The sequence below is a fragment of the Apis dorsata genome, unplaced genomic scaffold, assembly GCF_000469605.1.
Source record: "Apis dorsata unplaced genomic scaffold, Apis dorsata 1.3 scaffold_541, whole genome shotgun sequence".
In the NCBI taxonomy this organism is placed as follows: Eukaryota; Metazoa; Arthropoda; class Insecta; order Hymenoptera; family Apidae; genus Apis; species Apis dorsata.
The window spans coordinates 162465-183628 of NW_006263761.1; the positions used below are offsets into that span (position 1 = coordinate 162465).

At 31.4% G+C, this 21164-nt stretch overlaps 1 protein-coding gene across 1 annotated transcript in view; it reads left to right on the forward strand.

Moving 5' to 3' along the window:
• Positions 1-21164, forward strand: part of LOC102681090 — a 144177-nt gene that overhangs the window by 102687 nt on the left and 20326 nt on the right. The window contains exons 2-5 of the mRNA XM_031512985.1: positions 6892-6945; positions 8885-16114; positions 16924-19452; positions 20363-20637. Coding sequence (XP_031368845.1) covers positions 6892-6945; positions 8885-16114; positions 16924-19452; positions 20363-20637 — 10088 coding nt within the window. The remainder of the gene's footprint in view (positions 1-6891; positions 6946-8884; positions 16115-16923; positions 19453-20362; positions 20638-21164) is intronic.

The window sequence follows — 21164 nt, forward strand, 5'->3', positions numbered from 1 at the left end:
AAAATGACATAGTAAATAGCATAATTATGCAAATTTAATCTCTTTATTCAATTTCAATCATGTTCTTTCTATAGTTTGTCTAATATAACTTTTTAAAAGAACTCTAGATTTCATTATTATATTGATAATTTCATGAGGCATTAATCAAAAGAACTTGCAGAGATTGTTAAAGATCGAATACTTGGCAATTAAAGAAGACACTGATCGATCTTGTTCAACGAATAGGTATCGTCAGTTGGTCAAGATTTCATAATCATCCACCATAATATCGAAAGATAGTTTACACGCTCTGTTTGCCGTAATATTGTGGGCACTGTAATGTTGTAATAAAAGAGTTCAAGTGTAAATGTGAATCTCTGGGAACGTTTGAAACATGAGTTTCAGTAGAATAACTGTGATCATGAGGGAAATTGATCGTTTGGTTTCAGAATAAACTCTTCCATATTAAGTTGGATATTCAAATTTTTCTCTATTTTTTTTTTAATTCGAATATCAGAAATTAATTTTACTTATTTAAATATTTATTAAATGATAAGCGATTTAAAAAAATCACGGAGTTTATACGTAAAAATATTTTGAAAATAATTTTGAAAATATATTAAAAAAAAAATATAAATTCAAATGTTATTGAGACAAAAAGAAATAAGAAAATAATTTTCTATCAATTCATTAATAAAGATAATTAAAATTTATCTTGCGGTAAAAATTCTAAAAAAAATTGTATAAAGAAATGTAAGAAAAAACATAATGTATGAATAAATATAGGAGTTAAAAATCTAATGCGAATAACAAATTTATTTTAAATATTTATTTAAAATATATACATATTTTTATTTATTTATAATATATAATATATTTAAATATATACATATTTTTTTTTATTTAAAATATATACATATTTTTTTCAAAGAAAACAGTACATTAGTAATAAAAAATCCACGCGTGTGATAGTTAAATATTCATTATTATTTTGTAACTTATCTTGTTCTAGGAAGTGATAATTATAATTATAATATTTTTTCTAAAAGATATTTTAAAAATATTACTATTTGAATTGTGTTAAATCGAAATACCAACAAACAAAAATGGAATTATTTTTATTTTTTATATTATTTATTTCAAAATAATACAAAAATCTCATATAAAAAGAGAATTAAGTGCTATCGCTTTTAAAACATTTATATTTTTTTTAATTTTTGATTATTATATATTTATTATTAATGTAATAATTTTTATTATATTATTTTAATAGATATGATATATTACAATATATTCCTCTTAAATATAGGAATATCTTGTAATAAAATTTCTGTTACATTTGAAGAAGATGTAGATATAATTATTTATTGGCAATATTAATAAATGACAAATTCTGACAAATGTTTTTTTAAATAATAATCATTAGTAGATTCTTTTGCAGCTATAAAAATAAAGTTCAAATAAAACTTAAAAAACAAATTTAAATATTCAAGTAATATATAAAAAAATATTTCGCATCATTCAAGATATATATATATATATATATCATATTTAGTTATAAAATTATTCATATTTATTTATAAAATAATTTTATTTTAAATTCAATTATATAAAACTATAACACTATATTAAAGTTTTTTCATGATTTTTTGATAAATTGCTATTATTTATCTAAAAAAATTGAAGAAAAGATCTACAAGATGTCATATATATTGTCATAATATATTGTTCTCCTCCTCCGTTTCCATAAATAAACTACTCAAAATTTTTCCAATTTTGATATTACATAGTAAGAAATTTTTATTTTATTATATAGTTAATTTTGTTTATAATATTCATTTATTATATTTTATAAATAAAATTAATATCAGAAAAAAAATAAATAATATATATTTATATAATATAAATATATAATATTATTATATAATATATAATATTATTATACAATATATTATATTATATATAATATATAATATTATATAAATTATTATATAATATATAATAATTTCTCTGTGAATGCATAAAAATTATATAAAAATCAATTTTAATTTTTCAAATTATAATCAAATTATAATTTTTATTGTACTAATTAATGCAGCTAATTATTTCTTTAAAAAAATTAAGAAGTATTATTTATATCGAAAAACCTTTAATTTAAGAGATATTATAATTTATAATTCAAAAAACGAAAAACAAGAAACATGCGAAATGATAGTGTGTTCATGCATTCCTTGTTATTCATATATAATCGAAACTTTTATGAATTTCAAATTACAATATTTCCTAAACTAAAGATTTTTTCATATATATAGCTTAATAATCTTTTTTATAAAAAATAATCAATTGTATCGATGTGCAATAAAAATGATATAATTTCATTTAAAAAATTAAAATTGATCTTCATATGATCTCTGTTCATCATTATCTATAGAAAAATAATTAATTGCATAATATTAATAATATCTATTTATATCATAATATAACAATTTTTGTTTCAAACATTTTTTCGTATCATTCATATTTTTTCGATATATTTTGCTATTCATAGATAAACCGAACACATTATGTAACAAATTATTGTCGAATTATAATTATAAATATTGTCTCACAACTTGATGATCGATTCTGCGTAAGATTCTACGTAAGTGATTCGAATAGAGCTAAAAGGTAACGGAGAGCGAACAGGTGAGGCAGGTAGTAGGGCAGGCCGGGTCACCGAAGACGACCATTCAAGACAAACGAAATTCTACGAAATTGATAAACTCGTCAAATCGAGTTTAACCAATGAATGAAATACTAGTGCAGAAAAGAATCCACTCTATCGGCTGCGTTCCAACGGTGTTCGATTTAATGACACTAGTTGGATCATGTAGGCATACCATAATACAAGAAACGAATTAATTGGTTGAATTTTTATTTTTCATTTATTTGGCATTGTAACGTTGGCATATAGTGTTGCAATAGAATTTCGCATCATTTGCAATCGTATTTTTATTGATTCAGAGAAATGAAAGTGAAAAAATTTAAATTGTTAACTTAGGATTGATTTTGGATTTAAAATTGGTGGTTATCATTGAAATTATTTTTGAGATAATGGATTTTTTATCTAGAACTTTGAATTATTCATAATTGTATCTTTTTTTATGTTTATCTGGTTAGGTTAGATTAAATATATTTTCTGTAACATTTTCTAATTTCTTCTTTTGAGCTTTGAGTTAAAGAAATTTGAAATGAATTTGAAATTAATTTAGAATTTAGAATTTTAATTTTGAATTTATTTTTATTTATTAATATTTATATTGGAATTTCTTTTTTTTTCAGTATTTTTTAAAATCATTATTAAATATAAATATAATAAAATAGGATTTGCTTTATTTTGAAAATAATTTTATAGATTGACAAAAATACTATTTTTCTTTCTTCTATGCGATTTTTATAAAATTGAAGTTAAAGCATCTCAATTTTTTTCATAGTAATAGTATAATACATCAATTGATAATTAAAGAATATAATTAAAAAAATAAATTTAATTTGTATTTTGAATTTAATCAATTATATACTTTTATTTAAAAAACAGAATCTTATTTGAAATATTTTTTGAATAAACAAATAATTCGGTTTTAGAGAAATAATAATACATAATTGCATTTATAGGGAATAATATAAAATAGATTACTTTATATAATAATATAATCAAATCGATCAAACTCGCACGAAACTCAGTGCGCATAAAATAGATTTAATCAGTGTGCACGTGGCAGGAGTCGAGACGAAAGGGGAAACATTCTCGCGAGAAGAAGAAAGGAGTCGGTCAAATAACTGTACGTCGCGGCCTCTGAACGACATCTTCAGCATCGTCGAAGAAACTTCTTCTCTCATTCCCATTCCGTACACCTTATTCAATGTTTCTCAATTCGATCTTCGTCTTCATTCCACGCATGCATTGCCATAATCTAGACTTTGTCTCCTCGCTGGTTTACTTATTTTGCGAAGAAGAATCCAAGATCCTACTTTAAAACGATTCGTGGTACACTTTGTCGTTAAATTCTGAAGAATAAAACCTGAATGGTGTTAAGCTGACATTGCATCATTATTCATGATTTATGAGATATTTATGAGATACGTAATTTTTTGTTATGTTTCATTATAATCGGATATAAGAAATGAAAATGGAAGAAGATAACATTACAAAATGATGTCATTAAAATTTTATTTATGTGATTTATGTATGTACTTAATTATCTGACTGAAAATATTTATATGTATTAATATTGTATGCTTTGCATATATTTTATATTTCGTATATATTTCTAGAATATTTCATAATATTTTATATATATATAAAATAATATAATAAATTCAATATCATTTAAATACTTCTTGCATTTATTGCAATATATAATTATAATAATTGCATATATAAATGTAAATAATATATAAAAAAATATATAAATATGTATAATTTCATATGACGTAAATAATTTATAATTTCAAAATAAGATATATATTATATGTAAAACAATTTTTTCTATAACAGCATAAATATCAATTAACATTAATTTCAAGACAAACAGAAAAACAAGTAATTTAGATGTAATATAATTTAATTATATTAGAATTGAAAAAATAACTTCTGTGATGTAATTATTAGAATTATTAATAGAATTAATTATAGAATTAAAATATGAATTAAAATAAATGATCTATAATGATTTTATTTATTGAACAAAAATTTTATTTATTATTATTATTTGAATAATAAACTCATATCAATTAAATTTATTTACTTAAATGTAAATTATTTGAATGAAAAACATAGATTGTCAAATTTTTTAGAAAATTTTGTCAGTATATTCTTTAATTAAAAATAAGAAAAATATGTTATAATAATATGTATATGTGTAATAAACATATGCTTATATAAATTTTATTTATAAATTATAATAAAAATATATAAATTACAAGAAATTAATTTTTTGTTTGATATTATAAAGAATAGAAATAAAATAGATAGAAATAAATTTTTTAATTTATTTTATATTATTTATTATTTATTATTTTATATATTATTAAACTAATTTATGCAAAAATAGATTTTTAGATAAATATATTTAAATTATATTATATTCTGGATTTTTTGTTCTATATCATGCACATTTTATTAATTTTTGTTTGTACATTTTTCAAAATTTTTATGTATAATAATTTAAATAAATATAATGTTTCTCTAAATATATAAAATAGATAGCAGTGTTCATTCCAATATTATATAGTTATCCAATGAAAACGAATTTTTAATCATTTCGTATATTTTTATAATTTGTTAATACAATGATTATGAATTTATATATAATAATAATATAATTCTTTTTTCTTTTATTTATAGAATACAGAATGTTTCATTTTGATTTTTTAATTTTCTCTTCATTATTACTTTATTCAATTTTTATTATTATTTTTTTTAATGAAAATTGAATGTAAAGAAAAGCATATTTTATTATTAATTTATTAATTTTTAATAAATATGTTAATTCTTTCGTGACTGAACATATAAAAATTGAAAAATCAACTTTTTATTTTAAATGGTGTTAAATATTTTTTATATAGTATTACAATATTCTTTATAAACACAATATTCTTTATAAAAAAATAGTAACTCATATATGCCTAAAAATTATTAATTTATAGTATAGTAGATAGTTCAAGTAAAGTAGTTGAATTTTGTAAAATTATTATGAAAACATGAACAAAATATTATATTTATGTATTTCTTATTATAATCTCTCATATAATAAATTTTACAAAATTCAAATATTAAAATATTTATAGGATATTTTGTATATTTAGAAATACATATTACATCAATAAATTATTTCTATGAATTGTTTGAAAAGTTTAAATAAACATATTTCTATATAATATATTTTCTATATATTCTTTGCATATATATATGTACTTTCATATAAAAAATGGATTTTAACAATAGATAAATAAAACTGATTTTTATTAGAAATATAAATAAATTTGTTGAAAAATATAGAATATAGAATAAAATATATAAAATAATTATGATCTTCAATGTTTTATTTTGCAAATCATATTATGTTGTAGAGCAATTAGCATCTGTTAGTTGTATTGCTTATTTGTAGAGCTATTATGAATTATATTTATTTATGTTAATTATATTGCTTAAAGCTATTCGTTTTTATAATACGTTTTTATAATTTTTACGCATTACTATGAATTATTAAACGAGATTTTTTATTAAAAAGGATAATATTTTTCAGAATATCTTTTTATGATAATCATTCATTTCTATGTATTTGTTATATCGATATTATATCGATCTTCGAGAATATTTCTTCATCACATATTGCTTCTTTTATGTGAAATGTTAAATATTCTTGATCGGCATTAAATATATAAATCTTTTGTAGAATTATATATGAACAAATTGTTTTTTTATATATAATAATAGAAAATTTTCATCATTGTTAAAAGATTAAAAAATAAAATTTTCTAGTGTCATTGAAATATTATAAAAATAATTATCATTAAAATATATATGATATATATTATAAAGGTAAATGTAGTATAATTTTTCATAATAATCATATGATCTCCCAGCTATTTCCCATCACTGAAATTTATATATTAGAATGATAAAAAAATATAATAAAAACTTTTTTTATCATTAAAATTTATTATTATTAAATATAAATTATTATAGAATTTCCTAAGAAAAGAATGATAGAAAAAAAAATAATCGAATTTAAAATAATATAATAATATATAATAATTATATAAAAATTTTAATAATGTCCACACTCTTTCATATTTAAAAAAAAATTCTAAAAATATATAAATAATATAATATATGAATATCTTGAAAATATATTTTTTTGTTTGCAGATAATGGATCGTTAACAGAAGTCAGACCAGCTAGGATAGAAAGAGATCTGCAAGGTAAGCCTTCCATCCTTTGAAACTGTGACTATCTGCATTTAATTTTTACTTATTTCCTTTGGAATTCCGCTCGAATATGATTTTATTTTCTTCTTCATCAGGGTAGGTTCAATTTAATATATTTCGTTAGCTTTGTTATATCCTATCTTTCATTATAAGAATTAATATTATCATTTTCGAGTGTAATTCTATCGACAACAATTTTTTCTTTCGCTTTCTTCTCTTGTCTCCGCTGTTTAGCCTTTCTTTTCTCGCAGTTAAAACCAATTCTGTCTCTAAAAACCTGCATTGTGCGTGTCGACGCGAGGTGCGGCCGTGTACATAATGAGATGTTATATTTATTTTGAAATACGTATATGTTTCTTATATTTATGTGTTTCTTTATTTTTATTTTACTTTTTGTTTTATTTCTTATTCTTTCGAATACTATTTTATTTTTTCTATTTTATTTGTTCGTGTCACTTTGCATTAAATTTTCCATGGGTAAATGGGTTCCTGACCAATGACTTACAGTAAATACGAAGCCTCGAGAGATTTGATTAATCAATTTGATAAAAATGGAATAGAATGAATAAATTTAATACAATTTGATAACCTAAGTTATAAACAATTGAAATTTTTACTTTATCTAATTAAAGTGAATTACTTATAACTTAATAAATAAGTCTCAATTTTATACCAACTTTTATGTTTATTTCAGCTGTTCAGAATCGACTAAAAATGTTCAATGAATATATTACAATATATTCATATGTTGCAATTACATTCAATATATTACAATTCTTTTCACCTTCCTTCTTTTTGCGCTCTGAAATTAACTTACTTATATAAGAAGAAATTATTAATATATTTATATATAATAATAAAAAATATTAAATATTGTTACATAACTTCATATAACATTTCGTATAAAAATAATTTTAAATTAAATTAATAACAGCAACTTTATTAAAAATTTTATAATCGCATTAAAAAAAATTATTATTATTATTATTAATATCTACAGATAGAATCTTTCATAACTTTCATATCTATTCGTCACAGATAAATAAATAACATAAATCTTTCAAACGATAATATTCTAATTTAATAATTCAAATGTTATTGAAATGTAAATATTAAATCTAGAATTTTTTTTAAATTGCTCTTGTAAATTTTGAATAAATTAAAAAAGTTTCCATTTCATCATAATAAGCAAAATTCTGGAACGAGTTCTCAGGTCTCTCGAGCTGTAAATATTATACTATATATACATAATATATATATAATATATTCGATGAGTTTTTTTAATGTCTGGGCGCCTTCTATTGTCATTTTCCCGCGCACGTTTCACGTAGTCCCGTTTTCGGTGGCATGGTACGGAACGACGATTATTCTAGGCTCGTAAACATGTAACGATCGAAAATCGATATTCGTGGGTATAAACTATACGTAATAATAAAACGGGGACGTAGCAGATTGCTCTCTATAAGCTATAATATACAAGGATGACTCGTCCACTAAGATCGTCTGTCTCTTTTTTTCTGTTTCTGTTACTGCTCCCGCCTGCTCCTCGCCTACAACTCTTCTCAACAACTGGATGCCGTCTGCCTCCAACGTCCGCCCGCCACTCCGTCTCTCCGACGACCTACATTATCTAATGCAAATATCAAATCAAACAAACAAATCGGGGAAAAAAATAATATACATGTGTACATTTTTATAAAAAAAAATGAAAAATCGATTGGCTGAAACCAATACTGACGATTTTGACTGTTCAATGACTTAAACGAATTTACCATATACGACTTGGATGATCTCTTTATTTCTTATAACGAACACTATTAATGCAAATTCATATAATGCTCATCACGTGCTCTCCATGCGGCGATTGTCTCTTGATGCTTTTGAATGATCCTAAACTATCTCCTGATGTTCCATACTTGATGATCGTCTCTAGGTGTAACCACGGTTCTCCTAGTCTCGGCACGACCTGGCAAATCCATTCCTCCGGTCGGTTTGTTAACGAAAACCGCGCGAACTTTCGTCCAAGATGGCGCCAGTACGGAATTCGCCACTCAGATACTCGGTACCACATTGGATAATGGTCGTGTATATGCCAAAATATTGGCCACGTCTAGTAGGGTATTCTATGACAAAGAATCTACGCCAGATTCCCCTACGCCATATGTAGTTTATCCTTCGAGAACTACCGATGACGATTGGCAACTCAAGATGGCCCTTGATAACGCACCCATTAAAGCTTTAAAGGATATCGAAAATTCTGGGTTAGAAGAAGATTCTGATAGTCAGAGTGGGGAAAAAAAGTCTTCGATGAAGTTGGATGAATTATCTAGAGAGAATGATATATTTAGTACAAGAGAAATGGGATCAGATTCACAGAGATTTAAACCTGCGAAGATCAGACCTGCTGACAATCTTCTGACTTATACAGTGACGCACGAATATGTAACCAATAATTTCGATAATCTCGAAGAGGATCAGCCAACAAATTTTAGATCCAGATTACCCAAAATTTTCAAGCCTCAAGCCAAAGCTCCCGTGCAGAGGAAATTGGACTTAAAACCTCTAGCAACCGTAACGTATCATGGATTTGCCGAATTCACCACTACCGTTGGTGAAACGGTTATAGTTTTCTCACCAAGTACATCACCAGCGCCTATTGGTCGTCCAGCTACTACAATTAAAGGTGATGCGACTTTAAGACCTGACGATGGAATTGCGATTGTAAAGATCAGACCTACTAGCGTAATTATTGGTCAAGAAAAGACCAAACAACATTCTGGACGTACGTTTAATCCGCATAGCGAAACGGGTGATCCTCTATTGGATGCTATCAACAGAGCCAATATTCAACCTAGTGTTACAGAAGAATTCGAAGAATCTTCAACGGCGTCCACGGAACCTCTTCTTCTGATACCAGATATTGAAACTGATTCAGTGAAGCCAACAGGACTTTTGAAAATCTTAGATTCTACTACTTCTCAGGATGGTACCACTACTCATTACAAGAGTCTGATCTATGGTACTTATATCGGTACGAATTATGCTCAAATTATCCATACCTCATCGAATGTATACTTTTTCCCTGATGAAACCACTATTTATGATACCGAGGATACTACTATGGATTATGGAACAACTGCTACTGAGTCTGATGAAGAACAAGACACCACATTGCAAATGACAACAGGCACCACGCCGAGAATAATCACCACTAGTGAGGAAGTTCCACCAGAGATGAATGAATTGACTACTCCATTCAAAGATACCACAGATTCTGTATTAACAACATTGAAAGATATTCTGGAAAGCGCACGAAGAGTAGTGCTTGGTACCACAGAATCGATTGCTCCAATCTTGGATGATGAGATTCTTAACGATATAGTTCCTGGAGATCCTCAGGGTCGTAGTATCAAAGGTGGTAGCTCGAAGAACAATCTTGAACAGGATCACAAAAGACACGAGTTCATCGAACAAGAAAAAAAAATCTCTTTAGCTACTAGACTCCTTCCTTCCACAATGTATAAAACATTTACCTATTACACCACTTTTTTCATTCCTAATGGCGATCAGACTACGACTTCTATTCGTTCCAGAGAAGTTGTGTCTTCAGATATTACTTATTTGACGGAGCTTATTCTACCAAGTGAAACAATATCCATTGTTCCTACGGCTGTTACTGAACCTATATTTACTAAAACCACTCCTGATACGAATCAAGCAATTGAAGAGGAGCAGACTACTAAACAGGATGAAGAGATAGAATTGATCTTTAAGACTCTATATACCACATATACGTATTTAACTACCTTCTTCCAAGAAAGTACTTCCAGCATCTCCAGTCGTGAAGTCGTAGAAACGAATGTGATCACTCAGACTGTTGGTCCGAATGGAGTGTCTGCGGTAGTTGCAGGATTATTTGAGAAAGATGAATCTACCTTAATATTGCCAACAAAAATTTCGGACAGTGTTGTGTCTTCAACGACTCTTGAACGTGAGGAAGAGACTGAAAGATATCCAACAACTTTAGAACAAACAACAGAGGATACTCTTACAACGTTGCAAGAACAAGATATCATTACTGATCAGAATATTCCAACAGAATCGGGAATAATTATTGAAAAAGAAGAAATTGAAGACACAAAACAAACGATTCCTGAAATCGAACCCAGTCCAACTCCAATTTTACCGACTGAAGAAGTGAGGAAACAGATCAAGACTTATTACACAACATACACGTATTATACTACAATATTTGTTGACGACGAAACAGAAGTAGAAACAAGAACAGAAATATTCACCAATGTAGTAACAGAAACTATTCAGCCAACCGCTGTAATGCCACTTGTCCAAGAAACTGAGAAACCATCAATAGAGGAGCCAGTCAAAAAACCTCCTCCAGAAATCTTGGCATATTTGGAAGCTATTCAAAGGCAAAAATCGCAAGAAGAAGCATTTCTTCTTGCCAAAAAAGTTCAACAACACGGGACCATTAATAACGAAGAGAGTACGACTATATCTGAGGCTAAAGCAGAGACTACAACAGAATATTCAAGTACTTTTGAAGATCAACCAATTACAGAAAATTTATTTCGAGGTTTCGAAGTAAATGCACAAGTGACACCAAATCCACCAGTCGAAGGAGAAATTTTAGGATCTATGATCACTGACGTGGTATCATCTTTCAGTTCTGGAGGAGGTACAGTATTAGACGTGATGGACAAGAGAAACGCAGTTCCAGAGGATCAAGAACTCTCAGAATCGAATCATCATGACGTAGAGCCAGTACCAACACTTTTGCTTCAGACGAGTTACACTACCTTCACTTATTTCACAACAATGTACAAAGGTGATGAATCAAATGTGGTGAGTCGACTAGAAACGGTTACCAATGTAGTAACTGAAACTATCAGGCCAACAGCAGTAGTACCCATAGAGACGAGTACTTTACCAGTTACATACTTCACAACATTCACTTATTGGACAACGTTCTACAAAGATGGCGATACCATTACCACTAGTCGTGAAGAAACTGTCAGCAATGTTATTACTCCAGGAGTGTCACCTACTCCTACTGTGGAATTAGGTGTAATCATAACTTATAGACCAACGACGTTGTACATTGAGGATAGTAGTGATAGTCTAATCAATGAAAAAGAATCCAAAATCACTGCTGATAACGAAGTGACACCTTCAGCTGCTATTTCTATTGAAAATTCCAAGGACGAAAAATTAGGCACTATAACTTCTAAAAACATTGTTTCGTCATCTTTCGAAAATACTGTAGAATCCACAACGATTTCACCTGAACCTACTACATATTATACTACTTATACTTACTACACAACCTCCTATATTGGCAATGAAACGATTATGAACAGCAGACTGGAGACTGTCACAAGTGTCTCCATACCTGAAGTTATTGTCACCCAACAACAGGCAACCGGCAGAGCAATTGATGGACCAGTATTCAAACAAACTATAGCAACTGAAGAGAAATCAATTACACTCTCAAAAACTAGCGAACTTCCAAAGATTGGATTAATCTCAACGATCAGATCTAGCCAAGTTAACGATGGTACTATCACTCATTATATGACGGACATTCATGGCACATATATCGATGGATTATACGCTCAAATTGTGGAAAGTTCAACAAAAATAGAGACACCACCTTTACCATCGTCTGTAGCCACTCCAGTCTTGCCAACAGGTATTTTATCGATGAATAAAGGTACCGTGATAGATGCTGATGAAATCACTACGATTTACTTTACCACAAAACAAATTGGAACATTATTAGATAGTCTATATGCAAAAGTCATCGAAAGTACTTCGAGTACAAAAATAAACGAGGAGAGAAAAGCAACTATTTTACCTACTCATGGTCATAAAACCGGTTTGGTAAGATTAATTCAAGGACAGATCGAAAATAATGGAACTACCACATTCTATCAATCAAAAGTGATTGGAACCAGTATTGAGGGTAGATACGCTCAGATCATAGAAAGTACTTCTAGTTTCTTTTCTGCTACTCCAACAAAAAATATTTCACCTACTTCGACCTTATTACCTACCAAGCCTACTGAGATCCCGGAGATCTCACCTTCGCCTGCAGTGATTCAATCTTCTTTATCAGAAGAACATATAACAGAATCTCCAGATCAAGACGAAGATTCAGAACAGAACGAGGAAAGTGAAGAAGAAGATGAAGAAGGGGAAGATGGACAGAGTTCTAAGAAAAAGTCCAGACTGACCTTTTCTACTAGAAAAAGAACGTTCACTCCGGTAATCAGACCATTTGCATCTAGAAACAGACCTACGTTCAATCCGAAACGGAAAGGTGCTCAAGGTGCAACAACTATTACTAGAACAGACATAACACCTACGATAACCGCAACATTAGCTGGAAAAGGAAATAGATTCGCTTCATCTAGAGGTCGAGTTAGTTCTCCGATAGGTCCATATTCCTCTACTTTGTCTCCATCAGGTTCTAGAAGATTTGCTGGAAGAAGAGGTTCTCCAAACACAGCTAGTTCATACTCTTCGACCATAAGCGGAAGTACCAGAGGTAGACCTCAGTCCAGAATATCTCCATCCTCGGTCTTTCAAGGTAATAGACGTGGATCGACATCCATTAGAGGATCATCTGCTAGACCTGCATCTCGTGGTTCGAGTTCTGCTTTTCCTGGAGCTTCCACCAGGTATAGGTCACCGATTAGACCGTCATCTACTTTATTAAGAGGTCAATCAACGGTTAAACATGATGATCAAGAGAACGATGCTAACGAATTCACAACGACTACTTTGATTACTGAGGAAACTCCTTATACCGATGATGCGGAAGATGGTGAAACTATGACAACGCCTCTGCAGACGACTACAGAATCATTGAGAAAATCCACAAATCCCTTATTAAGATTCCGTAGGCCAATTGCTTTGAATAATTCTGGAAGAACTGGTACAACGCCTAAACCACCAACGACTACAAGAAGAAACGGAAATTTGAATAGACCAACTTCACCGACTATTCCTAAGGTGACTAATACTAAAACCAATGGAAGAAACGCTCCAATATCGACGAGACCAAGGCAAAGTAATACTGGATTGTTTCCGCCTCGAGGCCTATTTGGAAAAAAACAGGAATTACCCGAAGAGCAGATAGAGCCTAATGAGGATTTGGAAACTGAAGGGGAAGAGAATTTCGAAGATGAGCCTGTGGAGGAAATAGTTGATAACGATTACGAAGGTTCTGAACATGAAGACAGAATCAATCGTCGTTCTGGCAAATCCATTAGACCCACTGTACAAATCAGACCGTTCATTAGACGAAGAATACGTCGACAGGCAAGTCAATTAAGATCATTGACTAATAGATTTAGAAGGCCAACTCAATCAAATTTGAAGTCTGAAGAAAAATCAGACGTGAGCGAAAACGTATCCAGCAAAGAAGAAATTTCAAAGTCTAATTCCAAGCCTATTGCTCGTTACAATAATCGTGGAAGATCTCTAACAGTATCCAGGTCTCCAACGAAGTCATCCAACAATCCTGAGAAAACATCAGCAGAGTCTGCAGAATTAAATCAAAACAAGTCTAGGAATAGATCGAAACAGGGGAGTAACGGTGACAGAAGCGCTTCCTCCAGGATAAAACCGACATCAACTTCTAGCAATGGTAGACAGTTTACGCTAAGAGAGAAAGACGGAACTTCTTCTAGCAGATCGAATTACAAAAGACCCAATTCATCTATGTCTAGATCGAATGGAAGATCCAACAACAATAATGTAAGGCCTCCACGATTGCGAAATGGTTCGAATAAATCCTCAGAATCAACTAGTACGAGACGCGTACCTCCTTCTAGTCGCAGTTCTTCGAGAACTCCCAATAGAAACAGTAATAGAAGAGGTTCTTCCAGTAGAACAAGAGGATCTCTGGAAGATATCAGAGAAGCGCCCACCGTGTATCCAGACTTTGACGGTACCATTACGGTCACCCATTACGTGCCCACTGAAGTCACAATCCCTGTGGTCAACAATGGTATTACAGAACATAGGAATATCATTACCGCGCAACCTAGTACCGAAGTCCTAAGTCCATCTCAATACAGTACAGTGACAGGTAGAGACGGCAAACCATTAATGGTGATTGTTAGTGAGATAACCGGTACAAATCCTCAAGGTCAGACCGAGATAACCCGATTTTTGCTTCATGAGACGCCGACCACTCGTGTCTCCTACACATTGACCACCCTAGGTGGTCGAAGGGCCTCACAATCAGTAATTGTGCCCTCGACCGTCTATTCCGTAGAAAATGTGGTATCCACGGTACAACCTACTCTTCCTGGAAACGCTCCTCTAGCAAACATTCTTCTATCGCAATTACTTCTCGGTCAGTTAGGCCAGGCGAATCCCTTACTTCAACCCCAAGGTACACCATCCACACAATACAATACTCGTACTACCTCGTATGTGACTACCATTACCAAACAACAGAGTACTGTGATCCCGCTCACTTTTCGTGGCAAGGAAATCCTTACGACTCTGGTGGACACTTCGACGGACATAGTGACTGCGACAGAATTCATCACAGATACGGTAGTGGTCACACCTACAGCGGCTTTGCCAGCTGCGAATTTGAATTCGTTGTTATTGTTGCTCCAGCAGCCCCAGCCCCAGAAAAACACGAATCCTCTATTGGACCCTCTGTTCGCTGCCCCTCCATTCACCCAGAGCAACACTTTGCCCGGTGAAGTCGAGAGAAGACATCAGCCAGCTGATTCAGATTACAAACACGATAGTTATGAATATTCTGACGAGGAGGAAGATATTCAAGAGTATCAAAAGTCGTCCAGAACGAGGAATAGTCGGGGCAAATCAAACGATAGAAAAGAGGATAGCGCACCTAGGGAAGAGTCCAGTGTGGTGACGTTGTACGTATCCGGTAGAAGGCCAGGGGAGTTCAGCACTGTTTTGAGCACCGTGAAAGTAACCGATACAGCCAGCTCATCCCGAAAACGACGAGATACTAGCAATGATTTGATCGTCGAAGTACGACCATCTATCCCGCCCTCGTTGCACGAAGGATCGGAGGAGATCACCGTCCTGGCGGGGAGCGAGGACTCGCAGGACACACACGCGCCGACACAGAGTCTCGAGAGCGTAGTGGGTGACGTCGGACGGCACATTTCCACGTCTATCCACACCTAACATCCGGACGTACATATCGTTAGAAAATCCTTCCTCTCTTCTGTCCTTAACTATCATTCAATAATGTCCATCACGAAATCTATCACGAAAAAAACCCACCTAGACCGAAGCTGATGACCTTTCCCTGGCTCGTTTATGCTCGCGTATTGCAACAAATTCTAAGATAATCATACGTCTCGCCTGCAGATCGAATTCTTACGAAAATTTGTTCTTTGTTCGTAGAAATGCTTCTTAGAGAAAAAGCCTTAAGAAAAGCTCGCAGCTTCGGTTGATCGAGAAAACCCATTTCGCTCTCTTCACGTCCATCTCACGTCCTGTTCGCATTCCCAGTCTTTCTTTTCTTTATCTCTTTCCTGATTCTTTCCACTTGTGGCTCTCTCCTCTTCATCTCATAAATATAGCCTCGAATCCGCCGCCGCACGCGCGCCCACACGCGACAAGCTCCCACACGCGACGCATGGTATTTCTTTTGTCTATGGTTGTTTGTTGGACAACGGATCGCGCTGGCAGATATAAGTCGATAACAATACTTTGTTCTACTAAGTGCACGAAGTCGAACGAATAAGGAATGTGTTTGACAATGTCTTTATTTAACCCTTGGATGACCTGGTCTAACATTCAAGACGACTCGATATGTCTTTTCGCCTGTTGCTCACAATTGTCCTAGCTGTAACTCTCACACACACGCAAACACACACATATATATATATCTTTGAATATATATTCAATGTACGCAATGGCGAGGATCAATGTGTGCACGCAAGCGAGAAAACGTCATCTTTTCAGATGACTTCTACTCCGACAATTACTACCTATTAACGAGCGACGTCGATAGCAAACGCATATGGTTGCCTGAAGAGAATTCTAGGACTATGACTTCATTTGACGAGGACTATCTCGAAGAAACGCCCAGAAAACGCGTGAGAATTCGCGTTCCTGTCGTTAGAAAAAATGGAAGACAGCATAAATTAACGGTTGTCAGACGGAGACCTATTACCTCCAAAGTGGAAGAACCTCCATTGACTGTGACTAGTCATATCCCGAGAAGAATAGTGGTGACACGAGTGAGGACTTTGGGATTGATTAATTCCATTTACAGCGATTTGGAGACTGATAGTTTCAAGCCGGAAATTGGAAAGCACAAAGTGACCATCACCAGACGTAGGAAAATTGGATCGACTATAGTTACGCCTACTAGTACTGAAAAGAGAGTCAGGATTACTAGGAGGAAGTTGATTGCTGTTAGACCGGTACAACCTACACCTAGTAGTTTCGCAATTATCACGACTGGATTCTTCACTGCCCCATCGTCTGAATACGATGAAGAATATTTCGAGGAAGATAATAACGAGGAAATGGAGAACAAGGAGGATGTTACTTCTACAGTCACGCCTGAATTGAAGGAACCGCCTAATGTCATCGATAGTAAACCTGACGAGATTGAGATTGAAAGTAAAACAGAAGAGATTGAGCCGAAAGTTATCGATGAAAGTATTATATGTTCATCGGTTATTATCACTGATAATTTCTTCTTTCCTCCATCTGATGATGAAGATGAAGATGAATATGAAGAAGAATATATGGATACGACAAGTGAGGAGGAAAATGCAAATGAAGAAATTTCAATGACTAAATCGACAAAAGACGAAGATGGAAATGTTTCAAATAGAGAGGACACATTAATCCAATTTACGACTCCTGATCTGTCCAAGAAAAAAGAAACTGCGTTGGAAAAATCTGAAGAAACGTCATATAATGTTGCTGATCATGAAACGAGTACGATATCTGTTGATTCGAAACAAGAAGAGAAGTCTGAAGAAGTTTTGACGACTGTAAAACCGACAAAAGATGAAGAATTAATAACCACAACACAAGAAAGTTTTGAAGAGACATTGGAAGAAAATGTTCCAACGACCACTTATTCTGATATTAAAGAAGACGATAAGAAAGAAGATGAAAAAGAAAAAGAACATGCAACGACAGTGGAGACGATAGAAACCACAGTACCAGTTGAGGAAACTACAGTAATCATTGTTCCTGAAGAAAAAACAGAAACTGTAATAGTTTCTGATAGAGAAACTACAACAATTGCTGAGGAAGAAGAAAAAATTAATAACACCGAACATCCTATATCATCTACTGAAACTAGTTTTCAAGATTCTTCATCAGAAAATAAAGAGTCACAGAAAAAAGATATCGAATTCCAAGTTACAACTATTGCAATTAATTTTGAAGATACTTCATCTAAAAATCGTGAAGATTCTCTTGAAAAATATCTAGAACCCAATACTACATTAATTGAAATTGATGATTCGGAAAAGAAATCTTTATTTAAAAACATAGAAGATTCCCTCAAAAAAGACATCGAATCTCATGTTACGGTAACTCAAATCGAATCCAAAGATTTTTCCCAAATTGATACTGAAGATTACCAGGAAAAGGATATAAAAACTCAAATCACAAAAGTTCAAATAGAACCCGAAACCTTAAAAGAACCTACCGAAGTTCCCAATAAAGAGACTCAATCTCTCTCAATCGATAATCACCCTATTATAATAACTATTTCGAGTTCTAAATTAGAAACTGAAAGATTCTTTCCAGATACGATAGATTTCATCCTTAAACAGATGTCACAAACTACAATAAAATCTGAAGAGAAAGAAGATAATCTGACAATACAACCCATAGAACCAATTACAGAATTCATTTCTTCGACATTTTTCGTTGACGTATCTCCCAGTTTCGCAAGTGTCCTACCTTTAGAAACATCCCAATCATTCGACTCCAATATTCTTAGCTACTTGGATGACTCCGAAATCCCAAGCGTGATCCCCCTTGGTGTCGAGTATATGTCTGATTCAAAGAGTACTTCCGTGATACTCGAGGCAACACCTAGCATTGAGACTACAATGACGACATCTATTTCTTCGCCGACCCCCGAGGAAATCGAGGCAGGATTAGCAGACGACTTATATTTATCCCTGTCGAGGCCAGACTTTCCCGAGATTCTGCCGTCGAAACCGATGCACGTGGAGCACGAGACCAGATCCGAAATCCCGGATTTAGAACCGAGTACGAGCGTTTACTATACCGAGACAGTGGTTACATCGACACGACTGAGAACATATACTTATGTGGTGACGCAACTAAACGGACTGGAGACGAAAGTGACATCCTCGACGACTGTCCGACCGAGAGTGACGACATTGACAGTGCCCATCACGGTAACCGTCACTCCTACCGTGGAGTCGTCAGCGTACTCAGTTTCGTCTGTGTATAGCCCGGTGACCGTTGCTGGTGAGTAGCTACTGGCTTTGCGATAAGCCTTTTCTATCATAATCATCAGGTGTTCTGAAGTGGTTGTTAGTTTTTAAAACTTTCAAATTTTTCTTTTTCAAAATTCTTCAAAATCTTATTAAGAGGATCTCTTTAGTATTTCTTTTTTAAAATAATTAATATATTCCTAATTATATAAAGAAATTTCATTCAAATTTGAAAATTCGTGAAGTGATAATTGACAATAATAGTTTTCTCAATTCTAAAAGTATTGATGTGAATTCATAAAAATTCATGAAATGATATTTAAAAATAAAAATTGTTGAAATTAGTAACTTTTCTGAGAATATTTTTAAAAAAATTTATAGTTTATATAATAAAAATCATGAAATTGTGAGTCATTAGTTCAGGACATTAGATGATCGTTGTAAAAAATAATATTCTTCTTTAGACTAATAATATCTTTTTTCTAGCGTGGCTACCACGCTCGAGATGTACAGACTGTTCCTTCGAATTTCACTTCAATTGGCTTATAGCGGTCTAAATTGTTTTCTGTACAATAGACACTTTGAGTGAACTGTACATAACTGTAAATGAATTCTGATATTTTGTACATACTCGATCTTTTATTATTTATTATATTTCTATAGTCTATTCTGTATGTTTTTGTTTCTTGATTATCTAAAAAACTATTTTTTAACCATGTACAGTGACCGTCTACGTTCTGACGTCTAAATAATTATTTCCAGCATATTTCTTATGTATCATTACTCAGGCGTATTTACAAATACTACAAATATTTTGAATTATTTCACTTTTATTTCAGATATACTTATTTAAAAAGAATAAATAAATTTATATAATTTGATATTGTTAAAATGTAAATATGGTAATCGTTTGTGATTGTTTTATCATGAAATTATAACGATAGGAGAACAAGAAGGGAAAGATGAAGAAGGTCGAAGATTTAACTTGGCAACTCGTATCATGTCGAATGGAGTTGAAGTGATTGTGGCAGGACCAACACCAGCTCTACGATGGGAAAACTCGATTCCTCAGCCTACGCTGACATTGTCTGACGCGGTTGTAATGATGCTTCCACAAGATAAACCGAATGAATTTGTCACAAAGACATGCACAACTACCTTCACGTATCTTACAACCATTACGAAGGATGGAACGACTATCGTGTCGACGGAGCAACAGGTAAATAATAGGAATAATCTTTTTTTATTATGTATGTCACGTTTCTTTCCTGTTTTTAAGCCTGTGAATTTCTCTTTAACTTCTTCTGCCTTTTCATTTTTTATTCAAATCTGGTTCGTTCAACTTGAATCTTAAGTTATTCTTTCATATTTCAAATATGAATTTGTTTTTTTTTATATTTTTAATTTTTTTTATATCTTTTTAATTTTCTTGATTTTTTGAATATTTTTACTTGTATTTTCAAATTTTCTTATATTTATATTTTTATATTCAAGAATTTATTCGCCTTTAGGTAATATTTTTTAATTTTATTTCTATATATATCTTTTTTATTATCTTCCTTAACTATATTATTGAAAAGATATTAAGAAATTCAGAAGTTTAATGAATAAAAAACATATATTAAATATATTTTTATTTTTTTATGTCATTTCACTTGTTTATTTCATTTTAATTTTTTAAAATATTATATATGTTTTACTACTTAAAATTATTATTATCATAAATATATTTATGATAATAATATA